The 17,319-nt window shown below is 38.5% G+C and overlaps 1 protein-coding gene and 1 non-coding gene across 3 annotated transcripts in view; both read left to right on the top strand.

Annotated features, from left to right (window-relative positions):
• LOC145771331 (uncharacterized) overlaps window positions 1-17,319 on the top strand; it is a 34,874-nt gene that overhangs the window by 13,194 nt on the left and 4,361 nt on the right. For both annotated transcript variants that reach the window (XM_082583080.1, XM_082583079.1), the window contains exons 2-6: window positions 2,892-3,082; window positions 7,995-8,039; window positions 8,485-8,676; window positions 9,633-9,773; window positions 11,528-11,697. In XM_082583080.1, the coding sequence (XP_082439206.1) occupies window positions 2,892-3,082; window positions 7,995-8,039; window positions 8,485-8,676; window positions 9,633-9,773; window positions 11,528-11,697 (739 nt within the window). The remainder of the gene's footprint in view (window positions 1-2,891; window positions 3,083-7,994; window positions 8,040-8,484; window positions 8,677-9,632; window positions 9,774-11,527; window positions 11,698-17,319) is intronic.
• Window positions 5,308-5,414, top strand: LOC145771411 (U6 spliceosomal RNA). The gene has a single exon (XR_014289203.1). It is a non-coding gene; the product is annotated as a U6 spliceosomal RNA (small nuclear RNA).

Genomic DNA, 17,319 nt, shown 5'->3' with positions numbered 1-17,319 from the left:
AATAGATTATGTAGTTTGATTTTGGAACAAAACAATCAAAAATTAAAGTTACGCAGAAACGTTTTACTACTAGAAGCAGCATCACGATTTTGAATGGCATTTTGATCATGCTTTTTCAGCTTCTGGTTGTATGCATGCAGTAGCGTACGCAGTGGGAGCATTCGGCCATGCCCCCCCCCCTTAAAAATGTTTTAGTAGTTAACGACGTAGATTAAGGCATTTAATATGTTTTGGATTGCACTGTCAAAGCAATTAACAATGTTGTTTTATAGACTAAGCCAATACGAAATTCATGGCCCAATTTTCAAATTTGCAAATTGTAAATTAAAACATTATCGTCAATGCAAGCTGAGTACCTATGCCAGTAACCTTTCGGCTATTATTAGCAAATGGGCGTTTTTTAATTTTTTCGTTTCGATTCAAAAGCATTTTCAATGCCCCCCTTGAGAAAATCCTGCGTACGCCATTGTATGCATGCTTGGCAGTAACTAATACTTTTTGTTGGACTTTTAGTTTTGGGGCTGATGGTGATGAATGTACGTTTGTCACAAGCGACAAGGCCCTTTCAGCAGCATCATTGATACAAGGCATCTTTTCGATTGGCTTTTTTGTGGTTATGTAGCCTAATCAAGATTTTAATCCCATTCTTTGGGATGATTCTGAAGGAAACATGATGCACTTGGGATTAATTCTTCTAATGGATATAAATCTTAACCAATCAAATCTTGGTATATGTTGTGTGCCTAATTTCTGGCATTTTGATCAACCCTTTGCCAACAGTTCCTTCATTTTGTGATATTTTAGCTTCCTCCATATCGCAACCTTTTCTGATATGGATACCTGGTTGCTGATAAGTGAAAACACGACATTTCTTTCAGAGAGATACCACATGTGGTTTTGTAATTTTTTCTGTGCTCATACAGCAAAATCATAATACAGGGTAGGGTAGGGTATGATTTTAAAGTGCGTTGGTCAGAGCTTTTGATCATGCCCAAGTCCTTCCAGAGTTGAAGGTCATTAACTGGGACATTTGTGATTTGACATGCTGTGTACCAGTGTTTCACATAAAATAGTGCAAGAAATGATGCCAAGGATAACCATTCCGTCAAAATTTGTTCACTTGCAAACCCAGTTGCCAGAAGTTGCTGGATAAAAAGAGTTATCTTAAAAGTGTAAAGCACCTTGGCCATCCACTTTGCATGATGAACAGCTCTGGGTGCTTTGAAATAAAATGGATTTTTGAAAATGACTTTAACAGTGGTTATCGGAAAAATATCTTAAAAAACGACTAAACTTACAAGAAATTAATGAAAAAATAGTTTTTGACAAAAACACTATCGTATCATAACTTTTGATTCAAATGAGCCATCAACCAGGTCTTTATGTTCAGTACCTTTCGAGAAACGCAATTTTTAGCTAATTTTGTCTTTCGCTAAATTTTGAAAAATATGACGTCACTTCTAGGGCGTCAAACAAAGTCGGATTTCAAAAACTTTTTTACAGAGTTATTTTTTCACCCAAATGCAAATTTGGAACCACTGACAGCACATTCAGAGGAAGTCGAATTTTTTTGAGACACCCTATTACATAGACATTATAGCAGCTTGTGATAATGATGATTATGTGCCTGATGATACAGACGTTAGCAAGTTTGGTCTTCCAAACTTCTCAGTCATTTGTCATTCGTATAAAATCGTTAGTTTTGATCGTTGTGTTTGTGGTCTGTTGATTCAAGCTGTTTAGATGTGTTAATCTTTGTCGACCTCTGCTTCTTTTTACTTGCATTATGCCCAATAATGCTGATTTTTCCATATCTCCATGTCTATGAATATGCCCTACAAATTGCATCTGGTGCCTTCTAACTTCTGTTTTTGCCAGCTCCAGAACTTTGTCATAACTTTTCTTTTCAGTCCAAAAAATCTTCAACATTCTTCTGAGAAACCAGATCTCAGCAGCATCTAGCATTTTCTTCATTTTGTTACTTATTGTCCAGCATTTGCATCCGTAAGTTAGATATGATTCCACATAATCGTGTATAAGTCGTGTATTCTGTTTTTCTTGAATTTACCTCTAAACCGATTACTTTCCTTTTATTGACAACAGAGTTTAGTAAGTCCTGCAGATCGTTTGCAGATTTTGCTATCAAGGCTGAATTAACAGCGTATCTTAGTTGTTATATTTAGTCTCCCAACCTTCACTCCATTTATATATTCGATGTTTGTCAAAATCACCTCACTGTAGACGTTGAAAACGTCGGGAAATAGGACACATCCTTGGCTAACGTTCCGTCGCATCGGTTTGAATCAGCTAACATCGCTATTAAGCTTTAGATAATGATCATTGTTCTTTTCTATACAGTATTATCTCTATGATTTTTTATGTGAGATGTATAATAGTGTGCTGTGCCGCTTGCTGTTACATAGGCATTATAGCAGCTTGTAGAGACGTTAAAATATGGAAAAGATGTCAACAAACGACATTTGAGTGTTTTAGTTTCCACTGAGTTGCAAGCATTTTTTGAAAAGTTGTCAACAAAAGGTGCACCGAGCACTTTGTTTTAGCGTTTCAACAAAAGGCTTATGGTCCAATTTTCTGCATTTTCGATTTGTGTTATTAATAAGATGTGCAAAATATTTTGTTGGAAAATTGATAAATTTGCTCCGCTGACTAGTGACAACTTTGTTTTATAAATTCAAAACAATTAGCTATCACAAAACAGAAATGCAGACTGATGTAAATAGCCTGCTAAAGAGTACAGGAAATTTGTCTTGACAGTACAATTTAGTTGCAGAGTAACAATCTTTCAAAATGTTGACTAAACTCATCGCAATGTTGATGTTCGTTCATCTTGTTTGTGGAATAAACCCTTCAAACTTGTGTCTACCTCTTAGTCAAATGGTCGATCAACATCAGCAGGTACAATCACCACCCGAAGTTATCCAGGGACGTGCCGGTAAAATGGGACCTGCAGGCCAACTTGGGCCAAAAGGTGACAAGGGGGACATTGGACCACCCGGCCACTGCAATTGTGACGACAGCCCAAGAATTCAAGCTCTAGTGGAACAGTTAAAAATCTTCAATGGTAAGTTACTGACGTCACATATAACAAAATAGTGGTATATGATCTTCGGCCAACATTCGAACATTTGTTTTGCCAACACAAGTAAACAAAATATACTTAAAAAAACTTTAGACAAAAACTTTTAGTAGCGTATTGTTAAAAGAGTGTTTTAAAACTACTTAGCTTTGCTGTTTCATTGTAGCCTAATTCCTGACAAAAATTAACGCTAAATATTGAACACCATTTTCGTGATGGTAAAATTTTCAAAGTTTAGTAATTTTAACAGTAACCTCTCAAGTACATGTAGCTCCACACAAAGTGAAAATTACATGACTTTTGACTCTTTTTTTGTTTCTTTAAAGATAATGTCTAAAAAGATATTGTTAAAAGTTAACTACGAACAGTGGCCAATGTTTTAATCTTCAGATCTCTTCAGCGTAGTAAAATTAAAGTGGAGAGTTGTATTGAAGTTTTGGGATGATAGTTTCTAAGAGTGATTTTAATAAGCCAATGAGAATTGATTTAATTTTTAATTTCGGACTTCCGCGAAACGTAATTTTACCTAGAAACGGCGATATTTTTCAGAAAAGTTTGTGCTAAGAAATGATTTGAATTTGTAAAAAATAAAAACTTGAGAAAAAGACAGGAATTTGTCACTAAGCTAGAATCATATGAGATGGATCTGAATTTGTATCTTCTGTGGATCCTTCTCTCGTATCATGGACCAATCCAATAAATGTTTGCCGGTACACCCTTCATTTTCTTTGAATTGTAACACTTATCTGTGCCACTAGCATCCAATTTCTTGTATTTTGGATCCATCTCAAATGATTTTTATGTCCAAGCTTAGTGACAATTTTTGTCTTTTTTTCAAGTTTTATTTTTTCAAATTAATTCAAATCATTTCTTAGCACAACTTTTATCAAAAAAATCGCACTTTCTAATTGACAGTAAAGTTACGTTTCGCTGAAGTCCAAAATTAAAAATTAAATCAATTCTCATTGGCTTATTAAAATCACTCATGAAACCATCATCTCAAAACTTCAATACAACTTTCTACTTTTGTTTTACTATACGCTGCAACAGTGTTACTCCGACCCTTACAACAGGTGGAACTGCCTGCACAGAGAAGTGTACTGGCTAAGGATCAGGAGAATTAGTTCCTCTCGTTGGACACCGGGGCCGAGGGTTTATCCTTTTCCCGACAAGGGTGCCCTGTGAGTTGCGGTCTCTGGTTGTCGCCACTGGTTTGTTCATAAACGTGAATTACCGGGACTCACTTGGAGGAGGTTGGCAACATGAGTACCACTACCCTGAAGAGATCGGAAGATCGAAACACTGGCCGCTGTCCGTAGTTAAATTTTAATAATATTATTTTAGACATTATTTTTAAAGAAATAAAAGAGTCAACTCATGGAATTTTCACTTTGTGTGAAGCTACATGTAGCCTACTTGAGAGGTTACCGTTATTTTTTTATTCCCTTGTTCATTTATGCATATCAGTTTGTATCCTCTGTGAATCCTTCCCTCGTATCATGTGCCAATCCTGTAGATCAGGGGTCACCAACCTTTTTTGCATGCGGGCCACTTTGGCACTAAGGAGAGCTGTGGTGGGCCGCACTAATAAAATTTTAGGTAGGTTGACTCTTATGCTAGAAAAGAACGCATTTCGTACCCAGTATCCAGCGTTACATGTTGTTCATGTTTATGTTAGAATACCGCAGCAACAAAATTAATCGAACAACGCTACTGCCAGGCAAAGCTCTTTTACAACACTTTTGATTTTTTAACAATGCCTAATAAACGAGGCCACTTGTTTTGCGCACTTATAGCGAGGAGAGCGGTTTTATCAGAATATTCATCGCCAAGCAAGAGTGGTGTTGTCACTTCGCTTCACAAAAGATATCTATCTTGCAATTAGCCTAACAATTTCAGTAAACAAGGAAATGTTTGACATATCGCAATACAGGCAACAATAGTGACCTGCAAACATATCAGCGAAAAATAGGCTCCAATAACAGGGAAAAAGAAACCATGTACCATGAAACAAACGCTTGTAGAAATCACCGAAAAATCGTAATTCTATCGTAATTCATGAACAGTCTTCTCTCTAAAAAAGCAATGAGTTGGTTTTTCATCCTTTTTGTGAGAGTCTATAAAACAGTCTTTCTTTGATTATTATAGACAACTGTCACTTGCTTTGCTTATCAGCGTGGCAAGAATTTGTTAATTAACAACATTTTGCAGTACTTGCTTCGGCAGTACATATACTAAAATTGTAACGATACAGAGAAGATTAGCATAGCCCCTGCGCAAGGATGACACGCAAAATTGTGAAACGTTCCATATTTTAAAAAAAATAAACATTTTGCAGTACTAAGCTAAATATTTTCATAACACAGTCAGAAAGGTCTTCAAATTTATATATAATATTTTGACAATTTATTAAAAATTGAGTTGACACACCGACCTATTTTTCCATCAAAAACTTGCATAAAGAGAACACTGCTCGTGAAACACAATAACGGTGAAACGCACACTAGAGTTTACATGACATTTGCAAACTTAAAATAAGCAACCCTATGCTCACAGACAATTTCGAACTTTGAAAACAGACGTTTTAATCAACCACTGGGACAGTGTGGCTGGACATCGCATTGGAATAACTGCGATCCCCACCTAGAACTACAATCTGATTGGTCGGTCGGTGGAATCGTATGCAAAGCGAAAATATGCTTCCCGGAAAGTATTTGTTGCATGCGTGCTCTTGAGCTCCTCAAGAAAAGTATTTTTGGTTATACTTGTATGATAATGCCTTCCGCGGGTGGCAGCGATACAGCGTGGCGGGCCGCCAGTTGGTGACCCCTGATATAGATGCTTGCCGGTACGCGAAAATTTTTTTCCCACCAGATATCTGTCTCATTTACATATTTTGGTAAAAGTTTGTATTAAAACCGTGTGAATGCAACGTTTTCTCGTTGGCACGGTTGGTTCAGTGGTTTCATCCTCTGCCTGCTGATCGGGAGAACAGGGGTTCGACGCCCGTCGTAGTCAAACATTTTTGTTTTCTTTAAATTAATTTTTGCGGTGCGCAAGAGCTTTTCAAAAAAATAGGGTTAAGGAAAGCTTATATTTTATTATCATTGCACAATTTCATTGGCAAATAGTTATTTCGCAATCTGAATCAACCAATCTCTCAAAACACTTTCGGAAAATCTTACTTTTAGAGTGACTAGAATCAATGAGACAAAAATCTCGTGGGAAAAAAAATTTCGCTGCCGGTGTTGCAGTCCAAGAGTTACTGCAGGCCAAAAGTTACAAGAGTTGCCAAATATTTCATTTAAATTTTAGTTAATTTTGTTTTGAAAAATAATTACAGTTTTAACTTCTCAAAAGGTCAGATTAACAATTATAAGTATTTTGTAATGTTAACTGAAAAGCTTGCATTAGTTTGAGAGCAATGAATTCATTACACTTAGTTAAAACAATTTTCGCTTTTCTATCGATTGCGAAAACGCCGGGCACCCCTGGTAACTTTTGGACTGACAGGAACTTCCAGACTGCAACGCCGCAAAAGCAGTCCAAAAGTTACTGCTATTGTAAGTGGGTGTGCTTTTTCGAAATTCGTTTGGGAAAAAACTTGTAAATGGACTGAAATTTTTGCAGTTAAAACTGTTTTTTTAAATGCAGTTTAAATTTCACTTGGTCAGTAGATTAAACCCTCTGCAAGTAGGCTATGCAAAAGATGAATCCTAAGGATAAATATTCTCACCACGAAACCATTATTCTTGACTTTAAGTTTCGTGCCACGTGTTTTCGATGGGAGTCCAACGGAAATTCATTGGAATCTCAAAGTGCTCAACACTTTCGTAAAAGTTAAAGCCTTCCCCACGTGCGAGACTGTGATACTCACTGAAAGTTGCTGGAGTTTTGACTACCGGTTGGCCTACATGTAGCCTAAGTTACTTTATATTTCTTCAAAACGGCAGTTATGAAAAACCAGACCAAAAATAGGCTCAGTGCTTCATTCACTAGAAAACTTTGGTTTTAACTTTCATGAAATAAGCTACATAAAATATAGTCAAAGATTATGTTCGTCAACTACAACTCAAGGCCAGCGGCTAACGTCAGCCTTCAAATGCAAACTTTGCACGATGTATTAAGGCCTGTAGCCTATTAAATGCCACCGATTCACGCATAGCCACGATTCAAACTTTAAAATGTTTGGAGCGATGATCAATTAAATTATTTGTTTCAACAGCGCCATATAGCCTACAACGAGTCAATAAAACACTCATAACACTACATTGTGAATCGTAGGTTGCATCATAGCACAATCAGGAAGACAGCAAAATACTATAGACTAAGTGGACATCTAGTCAATCACCTCCCCATGTAAATTTATTTCCCAACGCACGTAAGGCACGGACATAACTTCAAATGGTATAATACAAACAAATCAGATTAAAATGATAGCCTACGTAAATTGTTAGGTTACAAATTCAAATTTCATTCCAATTTCCAATACAGCAACAATTTCTGGTACAAACCTCATCTTTTAACTTTCAACTTATTTTTGCTTCATTCTCAATTACGTTTCTGCTGGAAACCATGTTGTTAAGATGCAATGGTGGATAAGTCTTCATTCAAGTTCAATATGTTTTCAATGTTAAAATCATTTATACAAATCTGCTGCAAGGGTCAAATCTGACAACCCTGTTTAAGTAACTTCTGGACTGGCAGTAACTTTCAGACCGCGTATACGCAGTCCAGAAGTTACGGTAACTTTCAGACCGCAGTAACTCCTGGACCGTTACACCGGTACAACCTTCGTTTTCTTTTTTTAAATTTTAATAATTTTGTCAACGGTCTTCTCAGTTGTCACTTTATAATATTTATACGCAATGTGATCATTACGAAACTTGTTTTTCAGAAACTGTCCAACAGCTTGCTAACGTCACTCAACGTTCTCCAAACGGTATGTCACCACAAGGGTAAACTTAACGTCTGTTTGTTTTCATTAATAATATCGTAGCTTCACATTACTTTGTCTGGGAAAGCAAATTTGTGAAATTTATGTCTACTGAGCTATGTCCAAATTTTTACAAACAAAAACTTCCTTGAACGTAAATAAGACGTTTGATAAACTTAAAAATGATCAAAGTCGTTTTCAAAATGGAAAGGATTTCATTGATGATGAAACTACTTCTGAAACAAATATAGAGAACACATTTCCAGAGAGTTTTATTGGTTGAAATTAAGTCATTAAAAATCATAATTAAAACCAGATGAAGTATCCTGCAACGAATTGTTTTGCATTGAGAGTTATTGTTTCTATACTGCTGCCGAATTGAAACACATAACAGCCCACTGTGGATGCGATTACAAAGAAACTGAGGAAAATCTTATTACATTGTATGCAGATATACGATGCCGCGTACCTGACGCTCCTCAATTTGGTTCGGTGTTTCCAAATGTTGCTGTGGTATCAGTTGGAGCTACAATTAATTACAGGTGCAAAAACGGATCCTACGGATTTGTCGGTGTGGGTCAACAGCTAATCGCTGCATGCAAAGAAGATCTGACATGGACCCGAGAACGACCAATTTGCCAGAGTAAGTTAGTTTTGTGTTTTTCTTATGTTGTTTGACAAAATATAGTGCTCTTGTGACTTCAAGCTTTCTTGAGGTGGATGTAAAATTCAAGGCTGTGGAGTCGGGCGAAAAAATGCAACTCCGATTTCAGTGCTGCTAGATTTTTGAGGGTTGCCAGATTGTTTTTTTGATTTTTTTTTCATTTAATTTCACTTAAGTTGTGATCTAAATTGAATGATGACTTTTACAAAAACTGCCATAAACAAACGCTTCTATTTTTTGGTAAAGTTTCAGAGTGCAATACAGAAAACAAGAAACAAATTTTGAAAACAATTACACACAGAAATTTTACTGTTGATGGTCTTGTATCAACTCGGAGTCGGCCTTTTTTTAACGACTCCATCTACGGACGCGTCAAAAACCCACCGACTCCGATTCCACAGCCCTGGTAAAAACGGTTAATAAAGTCTGCTACTAGCAAAGTGCTACTAACAAGACAAAGGCCGTAGTTGGCATCCCGATTAGAAATGCAATCCAATTTCAATTGAAAATGATGCTTCCAAGAATATTCCAGCAATAAAAAAGGGACGCTATCTGTTTGTCTCAGGGCTATGACTTGTGCAAATATATACTGACCTATATCACGTTTTGTACGCTGCTCTTTGTCTTGAAACCGGTTCTTAGTTCTTGCAATCGGAAACCAAGGTGTTGCGAATGCGACCGTGCCATATTTTAAACTGATTACCCTGCTTTGGTATCATGCACGTTATAACGTCCGCGTTTTTTTGGCTCTACCTTTTTCTAGACCTCTGCTATGTTTGGCATATATTTTTCTTTCGTTGTGATGGTCAGAAATAAAAACAACTGAACTGAACCTAAAACGGCTGGAACTGAAATAGAAATGATTTTCATTTCGATATCAAGGCTAGAAGTTGCATCATAAACAATAATCATTTCCATTAACTGTGTTGTAACAGAATGTGAGGCTGGATTGAAGGACAGAAGAATTAAGGACAACCAAATGTCAGCCAGTAGTATGGTCAGCAACTCGCATCTACCACAATATGGTCGACTGGATGCAAACCTCGGATCGGGAACTTGGTATCCAAGCCGTCCGTGTGAGTTTGTATGACGACACATGTTAACCATCACGATGTCGTCACTATAGCCTAACATCGTATGATGTGAAATCGTTTTCATTAGACGCCATCTTGATCCGACATTGTTGAATCCAATGATTAGGCTGATTTCTGATTTTGTTGTGTTCTTCTCTACTTTTGGCACATTGTTTCATCCTTTCTTCTGTCATAACGACGGGGAAAAAATCGTGCTTGAAAAAATTATTTTTAATTACAAAAACATATCTAGTCTATTGACTCTGCAATTGGACAACACCTGCTTGACAACAATGAATGTACATCAAACAAGACTTGAAATAGTTTTCGTTCTTGTCTAAGGCCATTGTTTAATTTCACCTTGCATCGTTTAGCCTATAGAAGCAGTATTCGTTGAAACTGATAATCCAGACTTATGCCGCCAAAGAGAGTTCGTCCTATGCTTTTAATTTAATTTTAGTTTGTTTGTGTGTGTGCTTCTTCTTGATGCCCGCTTGAAGAAGGGCACCAGCTTGTGTAAAAGGGCCACTGCAGTCTGACATCTCATTTGGCGGAGATGCCAGAGAGGGGCGGCCAGAGGAAGGGTAGCTTTCGCTGATCCCAGAGTCTTTTTGGATGGGCCGCTGCAATCCTGTCGGCCCAGGGTGAGGGGAACGACGGAGAAAGGACGGTTACAGATTTCCCGCTACAATCACTCTTCTGGTATCGGGCCGTTTTAAATGAGTGAGAGGGATGGGTTAAAGATGGGTTGTTACGCCCTTGGCTGTCTAGACTTTTCAAAGATGTTCTACGACCGTACTGAGCTAGTGATAATTACCGCTGTAATCAGTCGTCCCTACCATCAAGGACGGCTGAGAGGGGCTGTTGAAGAGAGAGTCTTGACTAGTTCTTCTTTCTTCTGACCGTATGAGGAGGTTTGGAAGGAAGGGAAATGTCAAATGACAAAGGAATGTTATGATTTTGTGTTTTGTCTTTTTTTTTCGTCATGATCACCCACAAGGCTTGGATGGGGGACCATTTTGTGCTCCATATCCTATGTGTTGCCAATATCCACAGATACCTTCTTTTGGATGATGGTATGCTTGGAGACATTCATCATGGTCAAAATCATTTGGTTCTTCTTTTGTCCGCCGGGGAATTGATTGTAAAGGATCATGTCCTTTGTTATTACGATGTCTTCGTTGGTTAGGTCAGAGTATTGTGTTTTCAGGCTCAGCCATATTCCTAGGGCAAAGGAGCACTCGGTATAAGGACGTGGGCCACGTTGTCATCAGGTTTTCTGCAGAATTTGGAATTTTTTATTCTACGGAATTGTAATGATCTTTCAAATTCACCCCGTTTGTATCCTCCATGAGCCATCCGATAGGACGTGGAGGATAAGTAAGGTGGTTGGAGGAATTTAATTTCCTTCTTTCTGAGAAGAATTTTGTTCCAAGGAATCTTTTTACCATGTTGTTCAATCTTGTGGATCTTCTTTTCATTTTAGGTTTTCGGATGAAGATAGAGTAAATGTTTTTATGGGAAGTGTTTTCCCAATCGTGTTTCAAGCTTTTGAGTTTACAAAAGGACTTGAAGATGTCCGTATACATTTCGCTTGGGTTCGGTTCGTTTGTGGAACAATGGCAGAAAAGGTTAAGTAGGCAGACATTACTAAATCTAAAACTAATGATAGCTAGTCATACTGCTAATAAACACCTGCTGTAAATTAATGCCAACTAATCTGTAAACACCGCCTGTTGATAGCTTTTGTTTTGCAGATGTTGGAGAATGGTTGCAAGTGGATTTTTTGATCTCGACTGGAGTAGTTGGAGTAATAACTCAAGGATACCCGCGTTCTGGAAATTACTGGCTAACTGGATTCAAAATATCATATGGAAATCTGACAGATCAAATGCAAGTGATTCAAGCTTCCACAGGAGGCGACAAGGTAAGTTATATCATTGACTTTTAATTTTGACTAAAACATTCCGTCTTGCATCATGAAGAAATACGTCGAAGTATCATTGACACGGATTGAAATTCTGGATAACAGTAGAAGTAGTTCAAGTAGGCTACGTGCACCTCTACCAGTAAAACTTTGTTTATTAATTGAAATATCCTCCCACGTTCCGGCGATGAATTTGGTAAACTCTTTAAGCATAGGCTACTGTAAATTCGCGCATGCCCAGGTTTGCACAATCAACACAGAAACAAAAAAGCCACTTTTAAAGTTTTAAGATAATAATCATTCGCTATCTCCGCTTGCAGCAGATTGCGCATCAACATGGGTTACTAGACAGGGTTCCGCCATACTGCTTTCATGCTGGCTCAAGGCAGATTGGAAGAGCACCCAATACCACCGTATGTCACCAGATTATTACCCGACTTATCCTCACTGCGTTATGCAAGAGAGAACACAATCGGTACCGATTTTAAAGTCTTTGGTATGACCCAACCTAGAATCGAACCAAGGGCTACCAGCACCAGAGCCGAAGGCGATAACCACTGAGCCACGGGTGTTGGTTAGCCACGGGTGTTGGTTTCAAGATAAAATGTTTTACATGTTTTGCAAAGTTTTAAGATAAAATGTATTACTTCACAGTGTAGATTCAAACGATCTGTTATAGCCTGATGCTGCGGGTTCTTTTTGGCAATATCAAATTACACTAGCTTTCGGAACACAGTTCCCTAGTCATGTGCTATGACGAATGGTGTTGAAGTCAGTGAGTGGTTTTTTAAAATGGTTCTTTGTTTTAGCTTGAGGCTGCCGGCTGTTGAGTTTCTGTGCTGTTAGGCGTTATTGCTGTGAGGTTTTGTTGGATCAGTTGATTAGTAGATTAGGTGACGTAGTTCTTCCCTTTCGGCGCGGTTGTTGATTTTAGGATTTTGTTTGCTAATGAGTATGGCCTCTTTGAAACGTAATTGTACCGCGTCATTTTCTCTTCCAATAATTTTAAATTCAAAGTCTGCTTGGCATTGTTGTTGGTGATCAAATACCGAACTTTTATCCGAGCTGAGATGTTCTTTGAGGCGGAAATGGAGTGGGCGAATCGTGCTGCCTATGTAGCTTTTCTTGCATTTTTTACATATAATCTTATAGACACAGTTCTTGGTGTTGCACATGTTGTCGTTCCGTAGTTGGCAGTTTTGCATCCGGCAGGGTTCGGGTTTTTGTGGTTTTTTAAGTGCGTTTCGGAGGGTTCGGGAGCGCCGAAAGAGGCGGACTGGTAAGTCCAGGTCTTTGAAGATTTTCTTTATTTTACGGTCCGCGTCGTCGCTCATATAAGGAAATTCGAAATGTATTGGGTTGTATGATGTCTGAGGGGAGGGTTGTTTGCTTTGTCGGTGTCGTCGTCGTCTGGGTGGTTGTTTAAGGAAGTCTTTGGGGTATCCGTTTTCCCTGATTGTCTTTTCGAATTCAGTCAGGTGTGGTGCTGCTTTATTGGGTGAAGAACATCTATCCCTTCTTCTCTGTATTTCGTTTAAGAGTATGGTCTTCTTAGTGCTTGTGGGTAGGGCCGAGTCGAAGTGTGGGAGTAATTTTGCCTTTGCTTTTTTCTGGTAGAACTCGTGGTGGACTGTGCCGTCTTTGTCGATTTTTATGGTGAAGTCCAGAAGTGAGATGGTGTTGTCTGCTGTTGGTAATTCTATTTCAAAGTTGATGGCTGGGTGCGCTTGGTTGAGAGCATTTTGGATAGCTAAGGCTTCCTTATTGTTGACTGTCAGCAAGAATGTGTCGTCAACGTATCGTCTGTAGAGGGTGAGGTTTGAGGTTTGTGGTAGAGGGTGTGGTTAAACCTCACCCTCTACAGACGATACGTTGACGACACATTCTTGCTGACAGTCAACAATAAGGAAGCCTTAGCTATCCAAAATGCTCTCAACCAAGCGCACCCAGCCATCAACTTTGAAATAGAATTACCAACAGCAGACAACACCATCTCACTTCTGGACTTCACCATAAAAATCGACAAAGACGGCACAGTCCACCACGAGTTCTACCAGAAAAAAGCAAAGGCAAAATTACTCCCACACTTCGACTCGGCCCTACCCACAAGCACTAAGAAGACCATACTCTTAAACGAAATACAGAGAAGAAGGGATAGATGTTCTTCACCCAATAAAGCAGCACCACACCTGACTGAATTCGAAAAGACAATCAGGGAAAACGGATACCCCAAAGACTTCCTTAAACAACCACCCAGACGACGACGACACCGACAAAGCAAACAACCCTCCCCTCAGACATCATACAACCCAATACATTTCGAATTTCCTTATATGAGCGACGACGCGGACCGTAAAATAAAGAAAATCTTCAAAGACCTGGACTTACCAGTCCGCCTCTTTCGGCGCTCCCGAACCCTCCGAAACGCACTTAAAAAACCACAAAAACCCGAACCCTGCCGGATGCAAAACTGCCAACTACGGAACGACAACATGTGCAACACCAAGAACTGTGTCTATAAGATTATATGTAAAAAATGCAAGAAAAGCTACATAGGCAGCACGATTCGCCCACTCCATTTCCGCCTCAAAGAACATCTCAGCTCGGATAAAAGTTCGGTATTTGATCACCAACAACAATGCCAAGCAGACTTTGAATTTAAAATTATTGGAAGAGAAAATGACGCGGTACAATTACGTTTCAAAGAGGCCATACTCATTAGCAAACAAAATCCTAAAATCAACAACCGCGCCGAAAGGGAAGAACTACGTCACCTAATCTACTAATCAACTGATCCAACAAAACCTCACAGCAATAACGCCTAACAGCACAGAAACTCAACAGCCGGCAGCCTCAAGCTAAAACAAAGAACCATTTTAAAAAACCACTCACTGACTTCAACACCATTCGTCATAGCACATGACTAGGGAACTGTGTTCCGAAAGCTAGTGTAATTTGATATTGCCAAAAAGAACCCGCAGCATCAGGCTATAACAGATCGTTTGAATCTACACTGTGAAGTAAGCAACGATCATGCTGCTAAAAGCGAAACTCATTCAACTACATAAAATGTATTAATTAACAACAAAAGCAAAGTTTAAAAGAAAATACTAGGCTTCTTCTTCTTCTTCTTCTTCGTTTGAACCTTCTTCGCCACTCCAAGGGTCGAGGGGCTCTGCCTTTTACCACCCTTGGGCAGTGGCGGCGACGCGGTCTAGATGTTTGGGCAGGTGTCGAGCAGCCATTCAATTGATTTGTCATCCAGTTCACGCAGACCACGCACACCATTTGGCGCATGGTAGGTGGCGCAATTACAAATGGTGTGGTCTACGGTTTGTTCCTCCTTGCCACACTCACAAATCGCGGATGGAGCCATCCCCCATTTGTGCATGTTCGAGCGGAATAGTCCGACGCCAGTACGCAGGCGGTTGAGCCGCACCCAGGCCTTCCTTGGCAAATGCATTCCGGTTGGGTGGTTGCTGGTGTCGGAGATGAAACTTTGGAGTCTTGAGGAGTCTTGATGAAACTTTGGAGTCTTGAGAATACTAGGCTAAGAGGTGGCGATATAACTAACTTTGCAAGATACAACTAACTCACATTGCAACTTTCATGCAGTATAATAAAAATAAGGAACTAACCAGTGATTGAACGAATTAGAAATATTTTACTTTTTGTAAAACCTGAGTAAAATTTCGTAACGACTTTGAAATTATAAAAATTAAATGAGACTGTTCACCAAGAATTTAGTTAAAAACATGATATACAGTACGTTCTTCTGGTGCAAACTAAGCTGAACTATCACAAGATCCATAGCCGGCGTAGGAGAGTAAAACAGGCAAGTTTTGGGGGCAAGCAAAATTTGCCCAAATTTTGTTTTTGCGAATATACTTTCAAAAACGCAATATTACTCACAATCTCTGAAGTTGTGTGTAGTCTAATGTAAGGGTCGGGAACCTTTTTAGGTAAGAGAGCGATGAAAGCTACATTGTTTAATATATATTTAATTTTTCTGTCTTGTCTTACAAAATATTACGCTATAATGATGTATTAAAAGGTAAGAGATTAGCTCAATATGCAAAAAAATGGGGTAGGAAATTTAACGTATTAGAGAACAACTACACGCCCAGTCAAGCCGGTGCAAGAGAAAAGCCCAACTATGGATCCAAAGGATGCGATGCCTGGAAATTCAATGTTCAAAACAAATGCATGACAAAGTCCAGTTTGAAATTATTGTGTCGCAGATAGAGATGTAAAAAAACGTTTTTTTTTGGTTTAAAAAAAACGAGCTCGTTTTTTTTGTTTTTTATCGTTTTTTTTTTGTTTTTTATTCGTTTTTTTTTGCTTTTTTGTTTTTTTTACCTATTTTGATATTAAATGTTACAATATGCAGCAATTAGGGTAAACTCATTGAAAAAGCGTCTCTTTCAACAAAAAATAGTCTCTTAACTCGTATAACTTATTTCAAATCAGACAATATGTCTCTCAAGTCTCAACACACGAGCCATAAAGATTTCTCATCGTCTCAAATAGTAATAGTGACACAGTGTCCTATGGTTGGCACATCTTAAGTATTGTCTGTAATTTGGTCCAGCCAGTTGTTAAATGCAGTACCACACTCGTGTACAGTTTCGAAGCCACCTGGGATTTTGGTTAATGGGCATGTTACGTTAGTACCATATGGTCAGGGTCCTGTTTCTCTACTTCACAAAGGCACTTTTCACCAGCACATCACACCTTTTCCAGTACAACGTCAAGATATTGCTCCAGTTGATGTGCATTTGGTGCAAACTTGATGAAAGTCACAGAAGCGGTTCTCGAGTAATAAGTGAAATAAACTTAGCCACTAGGTGGCTTTATAGATAAGGAGCAATAGAAAAACGGCAATATCTCAAGAACCGCTCAACATATTTAGATAATTTTTAGCTCTACCCCCATGTTTTCTGGGGTGTGCTATCTGTTTATGAACATTAAAACAAGTTTTGGTGACTACTTTTTGAGATAAAAAGAAATTAACCTCTTGTCGTTACGCACGAATAAAACCATGATGCGTAAATTAAAAAAAAATAATTGGGTAGAGGAAAGATTGATGACAAGTTTGACAAAAGCAGTGTAGTGCTAAAGTCCCAATTTTTAGCCCAAATCACATTTAAATGTAGTGAAAGATGGAAACATTTTGATGTTTTTTTATTTTCCCTGAAGAGGTTCAATACTCCTTTATGATGTCATAGTCATGTTTGTTTTCCCTTAATTACACCATTGTGCTGTCATAGACATGTTTAAAAGAAGTATGATTGCACTTAATCCATCCAATTTGAACTACGGTAGTTTGCAGGCTTGCCAGATTGGCCCTTTTTAGAGGTAGTTGGCCCCCAAAAAAAATGTTTGGCCCCTTGGCCCTTTGTTTTCAATATTTGGCTCTTTTTGGAAGCAGTTGGCACATACTATCAAACTAGCTTTTTAAATAAATGTCTTTCAGAAATTTAGACTGAAAAGTGTTATTACGATTTTTTAGACAGTGTTTAGCTGACAATGTTTATGCCAATGCCAAAGCTTCGAGTGGAAACACTGTAGAAGATGAAGATTTGGAATTGTTCTTGTAGAATGTAGACTGTGTTGTTGTAA

This window comes from Aplidium turbinatum, chromosome 5 (assembly GCF_918807975.1).
Source record: "Aplidium turbinatum chromosome 5, kaAplTurb1.1, whole genome shotgun sequence".
NCBI classification, from domain to species: Eukaryota; Metazoa; Chordata; class Ascidiacea; order Aplousobranchia; family Polyclinidae; genus Aplidium; species Aplidium turbinatum.
The sequence above is the reverse complement of the archived record's forward strand: the minus strand, read 5'-3'. Positions and strand labels throughout refer to the sequence as shown.